The 20101-nt window shown below is 37.5% G+C and overlaps 1 protein-coding gene across 14 annotated transcripts in view; it reads right to left on the bottom strand.

The window, feature by feature from the left end:
• The window catches only part of SNX12 (sorting nexin 12), a 123789-nt gene that overhangs the window by 89024 nt on the left and 14664 nt on the right, over nucleotides 1-20101 (bottom strand). For 3 of the 14 annotated variants that reach the window (XM_087426553.1, XM_087426552.1, XM_087426554.1), the window contains exon 5: nucleotides 15731-15805. The exons of 8 other annotated variants lie outside the window; for them this stretch is intronic. In XM_087426553.1, coding sequence (XP_087282679.1) covers nucleotides 15731-15805 — 75 coding nt within the window. Of the gene's footprint in view, nucleotides 1-14009; nucleotides 14070-15730; nucleotides 15806-18748; nucleotides 18851-20101 lie in introns of those variants that run through there. 3 more of the 14 variants (XM_087426560.1, XM_087426567.1, XM_087426561.1) reach the window with 3 other exon arrangements.

Below are 20101 nucleotides of genomic sequence, written 5' to 3'. Positions count from 1 at the left end.
TTGTATCCCCCACTATACATACAGAAGTCAAAGAGCTATTTAAGATCAGGAGGCTTAGTTGCTGACTACAGAACAACCTCCTAGGTAAGCAGTATCTTTGTGGCATCACAGTGGTCAAGGTTATGGTGCTCAGCAAGCCATATTAGCCAATTTCACAATTAGCTGGATTATATGCCAATGTATTGATTTACAAAGGGAAACAGATTTATCTCAAGAACGAGGACCAGGTCATCTGTACACGGCAGTCCCTCTAGTGGGGCAGGCATATTCAGCAGGGCAGACTATATACTAAAAGGTTGATTTGTGAGCACATTTTTAAAACAAAAGGGGTTTATATCCACAAATATCCATCAACCTATCTTTCTCTACTCAAGATATTTCTGTAAAAATCCTACCTAACCAGAACTGGGGGCAAGAGAATTGGTGAAATGAAACTTATTCTTACCAGTAATGTTTTAAAATTTTTTACAAGGAGAAGTATTCACATATTACCTATATAACTAAAAACAAACAACAAAAAGAACCCCCAGAAAAGGCAAAAGAAACAAAATATTCTTCCCTTTTCCAGGCTCCTCACCCTCCTATTCACAGATCACTACCTTGGATGCCGAAGTTATAAGGCAGTTAAATTAGGATTTCTTTAAATTATTACATTTCATTCTCTTCTCTTCTTCCTGAGACTACACTCTGGTCTTTGATTGAAATTTGAAAAAATACCCTAGTCTAATTAAAAGAAAACTTAGAAGGTCTCTCTTAGGATAGGTTACTTCTGTAGATGAACGCTTTCAGAGAGCTACTCTTACCCATTATATTTAATTTTACTTAATTTTAAGACAATGACCTTTCCCTTCCTTATTTGCAATTCTGAGAGCACCTTTCTATAAGGAACCTTTCCTCCTTTTTAATAAGGTGTATAAGTACTTGTTAACTGATATAGCAGATTAAAAGAGATGGGCATATTAAAAGGAGTTTTTGTCAGCCAGATTTTTGAAGCTTGAACTAGATGACCCCTAAAGTTCCTTAGATTCGAGAAGATTCTATGATTAAGGTACGATAGCTTTGGCTCCCTGAAACATTTCTCTTTTTTCTGGTACCAAGGAGGACACAGACTGAACCAGACAAAGCCAATTTCCACTCAAGAATAAGTTTGGAAAGGCCCCCTATTTTATAATAAACAAGCCTCCCTATGACCTTGAAGCATTGACCCTATGAAAAAACTAGAAATTGGATCTATTTTGTGTATTGTGACAAGTCTGTTGGCTCAGATTCTATATACAACAGCAGCTGAAGGTAGATGAACAGCAGCAACCCTTATTTGATGGATTGATTTCAACATGGGATAAAGTCTCTAGTCAGGCTGAAAAGATCTGAGCTCCACCCTGCCCTTCTTGATATTTTTAAATAGTTACTTGTATGAAGACATTAATGGCACACTAATCAAACTTGCAGATGATAAACTGGAAAAGATAGCTAGTACAACTGGATGACATTCAAGATTCAAAATAAGCTTGACAAGAAGGAATAACAGGCTAAATTTAAAAAGCTGAAAAGAAAGAGAGCAACTTAAAGACTTATACCAGGTTCTAAAACACAACTATGCAAGTAACAAATGGATGAACACAGAAGCAGAGTGAAAGTCTTAGGGATTTCAACTATAAGCTCAACATAAGTCAACAGAGTGATTGCAGCTGTCAAAAAAGAAAAGGAAAAAAAAAGCTAACTTAATCTTGGCCTGCATGAGTAGTAGCATAGGGTCCAGGACAAAGAAAGTCATTGACCCCACTCCTCTGTACTGATCAGAACATGTACCTGAAATAGTACATTTCATTCTAGATGCCAATCTTTAAAGAGATATTAATGAACTGAAGTATGAACAGGACAGATCAGAATAACCAGAATGATGAGTAGATCTTAAAACTGCCATGACAATAATAGCAGTAAAGGAACGGCAGATGTTTAGCACAGAGAAGACAAGACTTAGTAGAGGAAACCAACAACTACTGTTTTCAAATATAAAGGGTTGTCAAGTATCAGAGCTGCCCAACAATGGAAGAGATCGTCTCCGGAGCAATATCCTCAAATAATGAAGTGTTCAATCACAGACCTAGACAATAACTTGGTGGGGATATTGAGAGAGATTCAAAACCCTGGGATAATTCCTAGGTCTCTCTGCTAAAAAAGTCCAAAAGCTACGACATTCCAGTGCAATAAGTATTCCTAGCGCCCAGATCTTGGTTTCTTAATATCATTCCTCACCTAAGGGAGCCAGAGCTCCCTGGAGAAATAGCTGATTCCAGGGCAAGGGCAGAGAAAATACAAGATAAGCCTGAAGTATTCTGTTGTCCCAGAGTGTAAAGTGCTAAAAAATGTTGGGGACATGTCAGTGGACACAGAAATCAGCTTAAAGGGACTCCCACGGGCCAAATCTGGGCCAATTTAAGCATCAAACTGAATAATGACAGTAAAACATTATAACCAATGCAATAAATAAGAATCCATATACCCATACTGACAATCAATCAACCAATCAATACATAAGGTAAAGGGGAAGCTCTTCTTTAAAGTAGAATGCCAACTAATAGATGTAGAACTAGAGATGTATTTAGAAAATCACCGTTTTTCAAACATCATAGTAATAACTGATTCAGACAAGAATCAATGAATATTAAAAACTATTGGGTGAAAGTTTGATGAGGAACAAGACATTTATACAGCCTCAAAGTAATAAGTTTTAAAAAGCTTCAAAGGGGCCGCCCGGTGGCGCAGCAGTTAAGTGCACTTGCTCCACTTTGGCGGCCCAGGTTTGCAGGTTCAGATCCCAGGTGTGCAGCAACCCACCACTTGTCAAGCCATGCTGTGGCAGTGTCCCATATAAAGTAGAGGAAGTTGGGCACAGATGTTATCCCAGGGCCAATCTTCCTTAGCAAAAAGAGGAGGATTGGCATCAGATGTTAGCTCAGGGCTGATCTTCCTCTCACACACACACAAAAAATACTCTGAATGATAAAAAAAGGGAAAACTATATTAAATATTTTCTAAAGTTCCAACATGACTATCAGCAGGAGCCAAATTCTGACACCAAAGCTTTCAGCAAAGGAGACAATCATGTTAAAGAACTTTTACAAGACTTGGAAAAGTTATTAAGAGACCAAAAATAGTCTTTCTGTAACAGAAAAGACATGGTATTTTGTGTCACATAGATCAGGATTCAAATTCTTGTTCTGCCACTTATTATTTGTATGACCTTGGGTAAGTCACTTAGCTTTTCTCAGCCTCAATTTCTTAAGGTTGTAAAGTAAAGACAATACTACCTATTTCCCTAGTTACACACACACACACACACACACACACCTCCCTAACATACAAAGAGCTTTTATAAATCATTACATATCAACATGAAAAAGACGAACACTCCAGTAGAAAAATGGGCGAAGGATAAAAACAGGCAATTTATGGAAAATTGTATACAGATAATCAATAAATACAGTTTGTGAAAATATGGTTTTTTTGGTGTGTGTGTGTGAGGAAGATCAGCCCTGAGCTAACATCCATGCCAATCCTCCTCTTTTTGCTGAGGAAGACTGGCCCTGGACTAACATCCATGCCTATCTTCTTCCACTTTATGTGGGACGCCGCCACAGCATGGCCTGACAAGCGGTGCATCGGTGCATGCCTAGGATCCGAACCTGGGCCGCCAGCAGCGGAGCGCATGCACTTAACCACTATGCCATGGGGCCGGCCTCGTGAAAATATGCTTAACCTCACCACTAGTCAAAGAAATGGCAATAAAACTGAAATACAATTTTTAACTTATGAGATTGGCAAAGAATAAAAACATTGATAAAATCCAGTGCTGATAAAAGTATGAGAAAATGTATTACTGGTGATAATGCAAACTGGTACAACCTTTCTAGAAGGCATTTGATAATATCCATCAAAACTGATCCAGTAGACCTTGAGATTATTATGCTAAGCAAAATAAGTCAGAGGGAGAAAGTCAAACACCCTATGATCTCACTCATAAGTAGAAGATAAAAACAACAACAAACAATCACATAGAAACAGAGATTGGATTGGTGGTTACCAGAGCGGAAGGGGGGAGGGAGGAGGGTGAAAGGGGTGACTAGGCACATGTGTGTGGTGATGGACTGTAATTAGTCTTTGGGTGGTGAACATGATGTAATCTGTGCAGAAATAGAAGTATAATGATGTACACCTGAAATTTATATAATGTTACAAACCAATGTTACTGCAATAAAAAATAAATAAATAAATAAATAAATAATTTTAAAAACCTGATCCAGGAACTTCTATACTGAAAGTTACAAAACATTGCTAAGAGAATTTTTAAAGGCCTAAATAAATGGATATACCATGTTCATAAATTGGAAGACTCAATATTGTTAAGATGTCAGTCCTCTCCAAATTCATCTATAGATTTAATACAACTGTAATCATAATTCCACCAGGTTTTTAAATAGAAATTGACAAGCTGATTTTAAAACATACATGAAAATGCAAATGACCTAAAATATCCAAAGCAGTCTTGAAAAAGAATAACAAAGTTGGAAGACATATATTCCTGACTTGAAGATTTACTATAAAGCTACAGTACTTGATAGACAAATAGGTCAATGGAACAGAATAGAGAGTCCTATACACATAAAATCATTTTATTTTTGACAAAGCAGTATTGAATTGGGGAAAGGAAAAGTCTTTCAACAAATGGTGCTGGAATAACTGGATATCAATACAGAAAAAATAAACCTCATCCCCAACCCCACACCATACACAAAATCTAATTGAATGTCAATTATACCTCAATAAAGCTGAGATTAAAAAAAATAACTGAAGATGGATCATGGAACTAAACAATAAAAGATAACTGTTAAAACTATAAAGCTTCCGGAAGAAAACCCAGGACAGGATCTTTGAGACTTGAAAATAGACAAAGGTTTCTTAGAAAGAACACAGAAAAAGAATAACCATAAAAGAAAAAATGATAAACTAGACTTCACCAAATTAAAAAACCTGTTCATCAAAAATCACTATTAAGAAAATGAATAGGCAAGTGACAGACTAGGAGGAAATATTTGCAAAACATATCTGACAAAGGACTTGTAACCAGAATATATAAAGAACTCCTACAATTAAATAATAAAAAAGACAAGCAATCCACTTTGAAAATGGGGAAAAGACTAGAACAGACAGTTCACAAAGAAAGATGTATGAATGGTCAATAAGAACATGAAAAAGTGCTTGACATCATTAAGTTATCAGGGAAATGCATATTAAAACTACAATGAGATACTACTATACACCAGAATGGCTAAAATTTAAAAGACTGATCATACCAAGTGCTAGAGAAGATGAAGAGAAAGTGGAATTCTTATACATTGCTGATGTGAATATAAAATGGTACAACCACTTTAGATAAGTTTCTTATAAATTTAAATATACATCTACCCTATAGTCTAGAAATTCCATTTATAGGTATTTACCCAAAAAAAAGAAAGCATATGCTTACAAAAAGACTTGTACGAGAATGTTCATTACAGCTTTAGTCATAACAGCCCAAAACTGTAAACAATCCAAATGTTCATCAATAACAGAAAGGATAAACTGTGGTATAGTCATACAATGGAATACTACTCAGTAATGAAAAGGAGAAAACTTGATATGTGCAATAACATGGATAAATTTCAAAAACATTATGCTGACCAAAAGAAGCATTACACAAAAACTGTTCTTTATGAGCTATAGATTTTGAAGTAAATGTTGGTTAATAAATACATTAACAAGTAATACATTTCACTTTAAGGAGAGAATCAGACAAGTAAACAAAGATGCATAGGTAAGAATGTTCATCACAAGAGCTTATAATAGCAAAAAACTGAAAACAATCTAAATGTCTATTAAGAGAAAATTAAATAAAATTATATTACCTATATACACTGGAATGCTACATAGCCATTTAAAATGATAGTATAACATACTGCTGAGTGCAAACAAAATGGATTACATAACAGCATGAAATAAAGAACAAGAAATTGCTCACCTATCATGTTGGTAAGGATGAAAAATGATTGATAATACCCAATATTGGCAAGTATATGGGAAAATATACTTTCATACCCTATTGATAGGAGTGTAAATTGGTAGAATCTAGAAGGCTATATGACTGTACCATTAAAATTCTAATGTGCGTACTGTTTCACACAATACATTTCTAAAAATTTATCCTATGGAAATACAGAAATACTCAGAAATAGACACACAGATATGTGTACAAAGAACATAACATTATTTGTAACAGTCAAATATTAGAACAACCCAAATGCCTATCAGTGGGTTTGGCTAAATAAAATGATGGTCCATGTATACAATGGAACACCATGCAGCTGTTAAAATGAATTAGTTAGCCTAGAATCAGAAAGTAGAACGGTGGTTACCAGAGGCTGAGGGGTGGAGGAAAAAAGGAGATATTGATCAAAGGGTACAAACTTTCAGTTATAAGATGAATAAGTTCTGGAAACCTAATGTACAGCATGGTGATGGTAGATAATAATAATGTATTATATACTGGAAATTTGCCAAGAGAGCAGATCTCAAGTGTTCTCACTACTTAAAAAAAGGTAATTATGGGAGGTATGTTAAATAGTTTGTCGTAATCATTTCACAATGTATACAAACTTCAAAACATATAGCAAAACATCACATTGTACACCTTAAATATATACAGTGTTTATTTGTCAAAATAAAAAAATAATTTTTTAAATGAATGAATTAAGACCCCAAATAGCCAAAGCAATCCTGAGAGAGAAGAACAAAGCTGGAGGTACCACACTTCCTGATTTCAAACTGTATTACAAAGCTATAGTAATCAAAACAGTATGGTATTGGCATAAAAACAGATACATAGATCAATGGAACAGAATAGAGAGCCCAGAAACAAACTCGTACATAATATGGTCAATTAATTTATGACAAAGGAGCCAAGAATACACAATGGGGAAAGAAGAGTCTCTTTAATAAATGGTGCTAGGAAAACTGGACAGCCACATGCAAAAGAATGAAACTGGACCACCATCTTACACCATACACAAAAACTAACTCAAAATGGATTAATGACTTGAATGTAAAATGCAAAACCATAAAACTCCTAGAAGAAAACATAGGCAATAAGCTTCTTGACATCAGTCTTGGAGATGATTTTTTGGATTTGACAGCAAAAGCAAAGGCAACAAAAGCAAAAATAAATATGTGAGACTACATCAAACTAAAAAGCTTCTGCATGGTAAAGGAAACCTTCAACAAAATGAAAAGGCAACCTACTGAATGGGAGAAAATATTTGCAAATCATACATCTTATATAAGGGGTTAACATCCAAGATATATAAAGAACTCATACAACTTAATAGCAAAAAAAACAATCAATCAATTAAAAAAAGGGGCAGAGGATCTGAATAGACATTGTTTTCCAAAGAAGACATATAGATGGCCAAGAGGTACATGAAAAGATGCTCAACATCACTAATCGTCAGGGAAATGCAAATCAAAACCACAATGAGATATCACCTCACACCTGTTAGAATGGCTATTATCAAAAAGACAAAAAATACCAAGTGTTGGTGAGGATGTGGAGAAAAGAGAACCCTTGTGCACTGTTGGTGGGAATGTAAATTGGTACAGCCACTATGGAAAACAGTATGGCAGTTCTTTAAAAAATTAAAAATAGAACTACCATATGATCCAGCAATTCCACTTCTGGGTATTTATTTGAAGAAAATGAAAACACTAACTCAAAAAGATATCTGCACCCCATGTTCACTGCAGCATTATTTACAATAGCCAAGATATGGAAACAACCTAACTGTCCATCAGCGGATAAATGGAAAAAGAGGTGGGAGGGCCGGCCCGGTGGCTTAGCGGTTAAGTGCGCGCGCTCCGCTACTGCCGGCCCGGGTTCGGATCCCGGGCGCGCACCAACGCACTGCTTTTCCGGCCACGCTGAGGCCACGTCCCACATACAGCAACTAGAAGGATGTGCAACTGTGACATACAACTATCTACTGGGGCTTTGGGGAAGAAAAAAAAAAAAACGAGGAGGATGGGCAATAGATGTTAGTGCAGTGCCGGTCTTCCTCACCAAAAAGAGGAGGAGGATTAGCACGGATGTTAGCTCAGGGCTGATCTCCCTCACAAAAAAAATAAATAAATAAATAAAAATAAAAAAAAAAAGAGGTGGGAGATACAAACATACACACACACACGCACGCACACACACACATACACACAGGAATATTATTTAGCCATAAAAAAGAATGAAATCTTGCCATCTGTGACAACATGGATGGACCTGGAGGGCATTATGCTAAGTGAAATAAGTCAGAGACAGAGAAAAACAAACCGTATGATCTCACTTACATGTGGAACCTAAAGAAAAAAAACAGGGGCCAGCCTGGTGGTGTAGTGGTTAAGTTTGTGCACTCTGCTTCAGCAGCCCGGGGTTTGTGGTTTCGGATCCCAGGCGTGGACCTATACACCGCTCATCAAGCCATGCTATGGTGGCGTCCCATATACAAAATAGAGGAAGATTGGCACAAATGTTAGCTCAGGGACAATCTTCCTCAAGCAAAAATATTTAAAAATTTTTAAAAAACCAAGCTCATAGATACAGAGAACAGATTGGTAGCTGCCAGAGGCAGGGGGTAGGGTGTAGGCAAAATGGGTGAAAAGGTACAAACTTCCAGTTATAAAATAAATAAGTCATGGGGATGTAACATACAGCATGGTAATTACAGTTAAAAATATTGTATTGTGTATTTGAAAGTTTCTAAGACAGCAAATCTTAAAAGTTCTCATTACAAGAAAAAAATTTTGTAGCTATATATAGTGATGGATGTTAATTAGACTTACTGTGGTGATCATTTCACAATACATACAAATATCGAATCATTGTGTTATACACCTGAAACTAATATAATGTTACATGTCAATTATACCTCAATAAAATATAATTAAAATTTTTAAAAAATGAATGCATTGATGCTATATGTAGTAAAATGACAAAAATGTCCAAAATATATTATACAAAAAAGGAAGTTTCAGAATAGTATATAAAATGTAATGTGTGCCCATTATAAAATTATATAAAAATATATTCATAGACAAAATTCTGGAAGATATACTAAATTCTTAACAGTGGCTATCTCAGAGTGATAGGATTATGAGAGACTTATAATCTGTAGGTAGTAGGTTTATGTTATGAAGCAAATCTTTTATAATACATATTACTTTTAAAATAATAAGAATACATGTTTTGAAAAAGAAAATGGAGGGGTTATGGATCCGAAGGGCAATTAGGGAAGGATTGAGGCAGTGAGAAAGCTGGAAGGATCCAAAGTCGAGGACAGAAAATAAAGTAATGGAATTTTATATTTTCAGTTGAGAAATTCTGGGAAATGACCAAATCCAGGATCAGACGGAGGGATTTTGTTGCAGAAGTAGAGTGGTGGACAAGAGCACTAGGGATGGTCAGGGAACTGTGAAGCTAGGGTGTTGCTTGGCCAGTCAAACCAGCGATCACTCTAATGGGCTAGCAGGTGAAGAGCAGGAGTTTGGGTAGAAGGGAGAATAAGAGCCTCATGCCCAAGTCCTCAAAGAATATAAGGAAATAGAAAAGAAGTCAATAAATGATTATATCAAGAAGGAATGAAAGGTAATACCGTCAGAAGGCATCAGCCTCATACGAGAATCTTTTAATCTGAGGGTTGAAAGCAATGGTCTGGAAGCAGTGAAGAAGAGTAAGAATGATAATGACTTATCCTGTGAAACAAATAAAAATGACTGACTAAAATGACTAAAAAAGATTAGTAACTCTCCAGTATTGGTAAGGTATACGAATATGGGCACTCTCATGTACGGTTGGTAAGAATGTCCATTAGAATAAACTTTCTAGATAAAAATTTGGCAGTATTTGTGGAATTTTTTAATGTTCATGCCATCTGATTCAGCAGTTGCAATTCCATAAATCTACAAATACATTTACACATACACAAACATATATGTAAGGATATTCACTGTGGCATTGTTTGTAATAGCATAAAAACTGGAAACAACTTAAATGCTCATTGGTAAGGACTGGTTAAATAAATTATGTGAGGCTTTCACTCAAGAGCCATAGCAATAAGGGAAGCATACCCTTAAGGAGAAGAAAGGTATCAGTTAAAGCAAGTAGAGAGAGAATTTGGAGAGGAAATTTAGGTTACAGTGGAGTTTGTTTACAATGGAATCAGTTTTCCAGAAAACATAGTGCAAAGAATTGGCAAGAGAGGCAACAGTGGCTGGCTGGATGGGGGTAAGGGAAGGCATGGAAGGGTAGCAGGAAGCCCAACGGGGTTCAAGAAAGAGTGAACAAAAAAGCAAATGATCAAAGAGGCTTGCAGGATAAACTGGCTTTCAGGTTAACTGGACCCTTCACCCTAAAATGCCCATCCCCCACCCTTGAAAGTCCAGGAAACTCCTACTCATTCTTTAAGTCTCAGTCCAAAAATTATCTTTTCGATGAGGCTTTCCCTGATACCCTGTGGTAGTGATGAAAGCCTTCCCTAAAGTCCCATAGAAATTTATACAACCCCTATTATAGGATTTATCACTTCTGATTAGGGGTACTTAACATGAGGTTTATGGATGGGCGTCAAGGAGACTGTCCATGTACCCCTTGAAACTTTATGCAAAATTCTGTGTATATTTGTGCATTTTTTCCTGGGCACAGTTTTTAATCAAATTCTTGTACAATTACTGTAATGTAATTTGTTCATCAAACATTTATTGAGCAACCTACCATATCCCTGGCACTATAAATATAGAGATAAAACAAAAAGGTCCCTACACTCAAAAAGTTTACAGATGAGAAAGAGAGAAGTAAACAAAGGATTACAAAATTGTATAAAACATAAAAGAAGCCCACATAAAAAGAGAGACATACCATTAACGAAGACCTAAATAAATGGAGAGACATACCATATTCCTGGTTGGGAAAACTCAATAATGTAAAGACATCAACTCTCCCCAAATTAAGCTGAAAATTCAACGTAATCTCAACTAAAATCTCAACAAGATCTTTTGTGGAATTTATTGACTGATTCTAAAAATTCTTATGGAAGGAAAAATGAGCTTGATTAGCCTAGAAATGTTTTAAATACAACAAGGGAAAACTTGCCCTATCAGGTATCAAAACTTATGATAAAGCCATAGTAGTAATTTTAATAGTGATATTGATATTAATATTGATAATGGCATAAAAACCAATGAATACATCAGTGAAACAAAAGAGATGGTCCAGAAACAGACTCATGTGCATAAGGGAGTTTGGTATATGATAAAGGTGGCATTTTGGGCCGGCCCCGTGGCTTAGCAGTTAAGTGTGTGTGCTCCGCTGCTGGCGGCCCGGGTTCGGATCCCGGGCCTGCACCGACGCACCGCTTCTCTGGCCATGCTGAGGCCGTGTCCCACATACAGCAACTAGAAGGATGTGCAGCTATGACATACAGCTATCTACTGGGGCTTTGGGGGGGAAAAAATAAATAAAATTATTAAAAAAAAAAGGTGGCATTTCAAATCATTGGAGAAAGTCAATAAATAGTGTTGGGACGATTAGCACCTCTTTGGAAAAAATTAAGTTATAGTAATATCTCACACCATTCACAAAAATAAATTCTAGACAGTTTAAAGAATAGAACCTAAAAAATCAACTCAGAAACAACCTGTGTTGGACAAAAATTTCTTAGATATGAAACAAAAAGCATGAGTCATAAAAGAAAAAATTGATAAACTGAACTTCATCAAAATTATGAACTTCTGCTCTTCAAAAGATATCAGTAAGAGAATGAAAAGACAAGCTACAGACTGAGAGGAAATTTTTGCAAATCACATATCTGACAAAAGACTTGTACCCAGAATATATAAGAATTCTCAAAACTCAATAATAACAAAACAAATAATCCAATTTTTAAAAATGGGCAAAAGATTTGAACAGACACTATACCAAAGATGCTCAACATCATTAGTCATTGGGAAAATACAATATAAAACCACAATGAGACACTTTTACACCCCTATTAGAACATCTTTTAAAAAAACCTGACACTGCCAAGTGCTGGGGAACTAGAAGTAACTGGAACTCTTATACATTGCTGAAAGGAATGCAAAATTGTGCAGTCACTTTGGAAAACAGTTTGGCAGTTTCTTATAAAGTTAAACATATATTGACTATACAACCCAGCAATCTCACTCCTAGGCACTCACCCAAGTGAAATGAAAACATGTTCACACAAAAACTTGATGCTGACGTTTACAGTGACTGTATTTGTAATCACCAAACACTGGAAACAACCCAAATGTCCCTCAACTGGGGAATGGGAAAAAAAACTGTGGTACATCCATACATTGGAATCTACTCAGCAATAACAAGGAACAAACTACTAATACAAGCAACAACATGGATACATTTTAAAGGCAGTATGCAGATTGAAAGAAGCCAGTCTCAAAAGGTTATATACTGTATGATTTCATTTATATGACAGTTTTGAAAAGGCAAAAACTATGACAGAAAACAGGCAGTGAGTACTAAGAGGTAGAGGGAAGGAATTGACTATAAAGGGAAATGGGAATTTTTTGAAGTGATGGAACTATTCTATGTCTTGATTGTGGTGGTTGTTACACGACTGTATGCATTTGTCAAAACTTGCAGAAGTGTACACTAAAAAGGGTGAATTTTACCATATGTAAATAATACCTTAATAAAAAATATATAATCCTAACATACACGTGCATACACACACACACACACACACTTAGAAATGTATGAGATGTATGAAACAAAGGGACACAAGGAAACTTTTGGGAGTGATGGACCATGTTCATTATCTTGATTGTGGTGATAGTTTCATGGGTGTGTATGTATGTCAAAACTCATCAAATTATATCCTTTAGGTATGTACAGTTTATTGTACATCAATTATACCTCAATAAATCTGTATTAAAAAAAAGAGAAAGAAACATATGAGAAGAAAATATAAGTGAATATGTTTAAAACTTTGGATGGGCTGGCCCGGTGGCGAGGTGGTTGGGTTCGCATGTTCTGCTTCTGTGGCCCAGGATGCGTGGGTTTGGATCCCGGGCGTGGACCTACACACCGCTCATCAAGCCATACTGCGGTGGCATCCCACATACAAAAGTAGACGAGGACTGGCACAGATGTTAGCTCAGGGACCATCTTCCTCAAGCAAAAAGAGGAAGACTGAGAACAGATGTTAGCTCAGGGCCAATCTTCCTCATCAAAAACAAAACCTTAGAGTAGGGACAGCCTTCTTAAGAAAAAAAAAAGCAAAAGCCATAAAAGAAAAGAATGGTATATTTGACTACATCAAAACGTAAAGTTTCTATTCTAAAGACACTGTAAATAGATACAAAAGAAGGGTAGATTGAGGGAAATATTTGTAACACGTATAGACAATGGATAATTAATATCCAAAATATAAAGAACTCCTACAAATCAATAAGAAAAAACAAACAACCCAATAGAAACATGAGCAAACAATATAACAAGCAACTAATAAAAGAGGGAATGCAAATATTAATAAACATATGAAAGGAGGATACATAAATTGACTAGTAATCAGAGAAATATGAATTAAAACAAGACATCACTTTTTGCCTAACAGATTAACAAAAGTTTAAAAAGACTGACATCAAGTGTTGACAAGGGTATAGGGAAACAGGTACTCTCACATACTGTTGTTGGAAGTATTCAGCCTTTTGGCAAGCAGTTTTGTACTATCTATTAAAATGTAAAATGTGCATACCCTTCAACCCAGTAATCTATTCTTCATTACCTACCCTAGAGAAACACTTGCATATGTCCACAAAAAGAGTTCATGGGAGGGGCCAGCCCTGGTGGCCTAGTGGTTAAGTTCAGTGTGCTCTGCTTCGGCGGCCTGGGTTCAGTTCCTGACAGGGACCTACACTGCTCTGTTAGCTGCCACGCCGTGCTGGCGGCCCACATACTGAAAAATAGAGGAAGATTGGTACTATGTTAGCTCAGGGCAAATCTTCCTCAGCAAAACAAAAACAAACAAACAAACAAAAAAAGAGTTCATGGGAAAAAACCAAAAAACTAGAAACTATCTCTCAGTGATTCTCAGACTATATGTGGAAAACTACCAGATTTTTGGTAAATTTCCAATCTGTTATGGACTGATAGCTTTGTAAAGTAGAGAAAAAAGGAATCACTAGAAAAATGATCATGTACTTGGATGTCAAAGCAACATCAAAGTGCTACAAAAGTTTTTAAATGCTTACTCTCAACTTCTGTACTTATCTCCTTGTTGACAGGTGATATTTTATGACTGGCACCAGTCTGTGGAGTACAGTTTGAGTAGTACTGATCTAAATGTCCATCAAAAGGCAAATGGGACTTGCTACATGATCCAGCAATTCCACTTCTGGATATATACTCAAAAGAATTAGAAGCAAAGACCTGAATGGATATTTGTACACTCATATTCACAGCAGCATTGTTCACAATAGCCAAAAGGTAGAAGCAACTCAAGTGTTTATCGACAGATAGATGGATAAACAAAATGTGGTATATACATACAATGGAATATTATTCAACCTTAAAAAGGAAGGAAATTCTGACACATGCTACAATACCAATGAACCTTGAAGACACCATGCTAAGTGAAATAATCCAGTCACAAAAAAACAAATTCTATATGATTTCACTAATATGAGGTACATAAAATAGTCAAATTTATAGAAACACAAAGTAGAATGGTGGTTGCCAGGGGCTGGGAGGAGGGGGTAATAGGGAGTTATTGTTTAATGGGTATGGAATTTCAGTTTGGGAAGATGAAAAAAGTCCTGCAGATGGATGGTGGTGATGGTTGCACAACAGTGTGAATGTACTTAATGACACTGAACTGTACACTTAAAAACTGTTAAAATGGGGGGCTGGCCCCGTGGCCGAATGGTTAAATTTCTGCGCACTCTGCTTCAGCGGCCCGGGTTCATGGGTTCAGATCCCGGACACAGACCTACACCACTCATCAGCCATGCTGGGGAGGCATCCCTCATACAAAATAGAGGAAGATTGGCACAGATGTTAGCTCAGGGCCACTTTTCCTCAGGCAAAAAGAGGAAGATTGGCAACAGGTGTTAGCTCAGGACCACTCTTCCTCACCAAAAAAAAAAAAATTGTTAAAATGGTAAATTTTATGTTATGTTTGTTTTACTACAATTAAAAAAAGAGAAATAGGTGGGCGGCCCCATGGCCTAGTGGTTAAGTTTGGTGCGCTCTGCTTCAGCGGCCCAGGTTTGGTTGCCGGGCGCAGAGCTACACCACTTGTCTGCGGCCATGCTGTGGTGGCGACCCACATACAAAATAGAGGAAGACTGGCACAAATGTTAGCTCAGGGTGAATCTTCCTCAGCAAAAAAATAAATACAGGGAAGTGGGAAATGGTATATGCATACTATAGAATACTATGCAGTGGGTTCTATGTTGGAACCACTGATCTACCTCATTCTCTTAACATATTGCTGAGTAAAAAAGCAAGCTGTGGAACAATATAGAGTATGATTTCATTTATATAGAGAAAAAGAAACAAAAGCTATATTTCTATTTTTAAATGCACAGAAAATAATCTGGAAGAACAAATACCAACCTGATAACATTGGTTCCCTCTGGGACAGGGATCTACATCAGGAGGTTGAAGAGGAGATCTATCTATAATGTCTGACTTAAACAACAAAAACATATTCATGTATTACTTGAAGAATTAAAATGCTTTTTATAAAAAATTAAAAGAATGATGGGCCGGCCCCGTGGCCTGGCGGTTGGGTGCGCGTGCTCCGCTGCTGGTGGCCCGGGTTCGGATCCCGGGTGCGCACCAACGCACCGCTTCTCCGGCCATGCTGAGGCCGCGGCCCACGTGCAGCAACTAGAGGGATGTGCAGCTATAACATACAACTATCTACTGGGGCTTTGGGGGAAAAAAATAAATAAATAAAATTATTAAAAAAAAATTAAAAGAAGGAGTCATCTACAGAAAATATATAGTATGGTAAGTAAAGAAGGCACAGATGCTGTGGGGATACAGAGGCATACCAGAAAGCACAGGTGCTATAAACATATAGAGGGGTACCTAATCCCAGCCTGGGAAAAACAAGGAAGGCTTGCCAGAGGAAGTAGAAAGGAAAGCCTGAAATGAGTCTTGAAAGACGAGTAGAAAGTAGCCAAGAAAAATGTGAGTGGGAACAAAAAGATGGAGAGGGTATTATAGGCAGAGGGAATTGTATGTGTGAAGGAGTGGAGGTATGAAAGAACATAGCTTTCTCTGGGAACTGGAAATAGTTCACCAGGCTTGAAGCACAGAATCTATGTAGATAAGTATAGGATTTGGCTTTTACACTGAATACAATAGGGAATTTTTAAAGCTTATAGGAGTCACTGTAAGTTTTAGAAAGATCACTCTGGCTACAGTGCAGAAAACCAATTGAACAGTAGTTGTCAACACAAAAAGGCCACTTTGAAAGCTACTTTAGTAATCCAGACGAGAAATGATAAAAGGGGGTAGGAGTTGATGAAGGGGGGCAGGCAAGGAACAACAGAGGATTGTTTGATATTGGACATTTTAAGTTTGAAAAGGATTTCCAAGTGGACCTATTCAATATGGAGTTGGACTATACAGGTCTGGAACTTGGGAGAGAGGTCTGATAAGAACCACACATTTGGGAATCAGGTTACTGAAACCAGGAGAATTCAAAGTCTCTTTTGTATCATAAGCCTCACCCTCTCAACTGGCTCCTTTACGTCAACATTTAAGTAGACTCCAGGCTCTCTCAACTTTAAGGGGAAAAAATCCTTTCTCAACTCCATCTTGCCATTCTCTACTTTATAGAAATATTTTGAAAATTCTTTTTTTTTTTTTTTAGTGAGGAAGATCAGCCCTGAGCTAACATCCATGCTAATCCTCCTCTTTTTGCTGAGGAAGATTGGCTCTGAGCTAACATCTATTGCCAATCCTCCTCCTTTTTTTCCCCCCCAAAGCCCCAGCAGATAGTTGTATGTCATAGTTGCACATCCTTCTAGTTGCTGTATGCGGGACGCGGCCTCAGCATGGCCGGAGAAGCGGTGCGTTGGTGTGCGCCCGGGATCCGAACCCGGGCCGCCAGTAGTGGAGCGCGCGCACTTAACCTCTAAGCCATGGGGCTGGCCCTGAAAATTCTTGAATGAGCTGTGTACTCAATGTTTTTCCCATTTCCCATCACTCCACGAAAATAGCTATTGCAAAGGTCACTAAATCTAAGAGATGCCTTTCAATCCTCATCTTACTTTGGTCTCTCAGCAGCATTTGATACAGTATTGAATGTACCCCTTCCTTCCTTCCTTCTGTTAATACTGTATTCCCTTGGCTTTCATGACACCTCACCCTTCTGGTTTTCCTCCTACATCTCTTCCTATTCCTCAGCTTCCTCTGTGAGCTTCTCTTCTTCTACCTCCTACTTCCTCCATAATCCAACCAAAGGCAGATAGAATATAATTGGAAAATTATTACAGAAGGATTACAAATTTTATTGCAGATAATCCTGCAAGCCTAACACAAAGATACTCCTCTCCCCACTATGAATCAATATCAAATGAATAAGCATAGCCTTCTGCTGAATTAACACACTGTGGTAGGCTAAATAGTAAAAGATGTCCACATCCTAATCCCCAGAACCTATGAATATTTCACCTTTACGTGGCAAAAGAGACTTTGCAGAAGGAAAAAAAAAAAAAAGACTTTGCAGATATGATTAAGTTAAAGATCCTGAGATAGGGAGATTATCCTGGATTATTCTGGTGGCCTCAACATAATCACAAGTGTTCTTATAAGTGAAAGGGGGAGGGAGGAGAGTCAGAGAAAGAGATGTGAAGACTGTAGTACAAGTAGGAGCGGAGACTGCTGACTTTGAAGATGGAAGGGGACCATGAGCCAAGGAATGCAGATAGCCTCTAAAAGCTGGAAAAGACAAGGAATAGATTCTCCCCTAGAGCCTCTAGAAGGAACACAGACCTACCAACACGTTGATTTTAGCCGCATAAGACCTATTTTGGACTTTTGACATCCAGAGCTGTAAGATGATAAATCTGTGTTATTTTAAGCCACTAAGTTTGTGGTAATTTGTTACAGCAGCAACAGGAAATGAATATACCCACTTTAAAAGGAAAAAAATAAAGGAACAAACTGGATCCTAAGGAAAAGATGGTTGGCCCCAAGAAAACTCTTAGGACTTCCCACTATGACAAGAAAAGGCTCAAGGAACCTTTTCTCCAGAGTAAGTCTAGAGAGACCACCTAGTGATTTTTCTGCTATCTTACCTTAAGGGCTGTTTATCTGGATGGGCTAGGTGACTTTCTCACTCCCATTCTCCAGAACATACCTGGAATTAGGTCTGATTCTTCCCTCACCTCTTGGTCAACCCAGATGAGGATTTTTCCAGGAAGATGTTAAACTCACCTATAGGCCACCTCTTCCCAGCATGAGGGTGGAGACCAGGAAAGAGCCAGTGCTACATAGGAAGTTCTCACTGATTAGCGGATGAGAGCTGGGTGTGGGGATGCTGGGCTCTAAATGGGATCCCTCTTCACAGGAAATGTCCCCCTTATCAGGTGTGTCCCACTGAATGCAGCCAACTACTGAGGCTGGAAAACATCATGGACAAGACTTCAGTCGAGGAGCCCTGGAAATTAACAATCCTAAATTCTCTCTATTCTCTGCTGAGTTCCAAGCCAGACAATCCTTTGAAAACAAAGAACAAAAATATATAGGTCACTCACACTATCCACAAAAATAAATCCTAGCTGGATTAAAGATGTAAGCACAGAAATCACTACACAAGTATTAGAAAACATAGAAGAATGTTAACGACCTTGGCATATGGAAGACCTTATTAAACAAAACACAAAAATCAAAAGCCAAGCAAGAAAAGACTGATAAATCTGACCTCAAAACTTAAAACTTCTATTCAATAAAACATACCACAAACAAAGTGAAAAGGCAAGAGAGGGGCCGGCCCGGTGGCGTAGCGGTTAAGTGCGCGCACTCAGCTGCTGGCTGCCGGGTTCGGGTCCCAGGCACGCACCGACGCACCTCTTGTCAGGCCATGCTGTGGCAGCGGCCCACATAAAGTGAAGGAAGATGGGCACAGATGTTAGCTCAGGGCCAGTCTTCCTCAGCAAAAAGAGGAGGATTGGCATGGATGTTAGCTCAAGGCTGATCTTCCCCACACACACACACAAAGTTATTTTTCATTTAAAAATATTATTTATGTTAACACGTAATGGGCTTATTGCTGTTATTTTTAATGAATAAATATTTAAAAAATTTCTCACTTTTAATCTCTAATACATTGAATAGTGATAGATATAAACCCACACAAATTCTTTTAGGAGTGTAAAGGGGTCCTGAGATCAAAAAGTCTGAGAACCACTGCCCTAGAGAAAATCTGACAAGGAGTCATGCTCAGAAATATTTACAGCAGTACTGTTTGTAAAAGCAAAAGGGAAAATCTAGTAGTCTATCAATAAGGAACAGTTAAATAAACCATTTTATAGCCATACTATGGCATATATTATGTCACATTTAAAAAAAAAAATAAAGTAAATCTAGATGTAGCAAAATAAAAGTTCCAAAAACACTGAATGAAAAAACCTGCAGGGTATGTACAGTATGGTATTCTTTTTGTAGAAATAAAAACACAACACAATATATTTTCTGAAAAAGACCTGTTAAGGTTACCAGGATACATAACAAACTGCTACCAGTTTTTTTCCCCTTTGGGAAGGAGAAAAGAGGACTAGGATTGTGGGTAATGCCCAAAGGCTACTTTAGCCCCATCCATGTGTAATGTTCTGAGTTTTTGTTTTACAAGGAGAATGTACTAGTGTAACTAAAGATAATTAGGAAAGAGGAATAAAGCAAGGAGGTCAAACGCACTGGCATTGAAGAAGAAAGGAGGATTAGCTCTGAGTCCAGACTGAGAGGGCCAAC

Source organism: Ceratotherium simum, chromosome X (assembly GCF_057802395.1).
Source record: "Ceratotherium simum simum isolate JZ-2026a chromosome X, ASM5780239v1, whole genome shotgun sequence".
Classification (NCBI taxonomy): Eukaryota; Metazoa; Chordata; class Mammalia; order Perissodactyla; family Rhinocerotidae; genus Ceratotherium; species Ceratotherium simum.
This window is presented reverse-complemented; position numbering and strand designations above follow the sequence as displayed.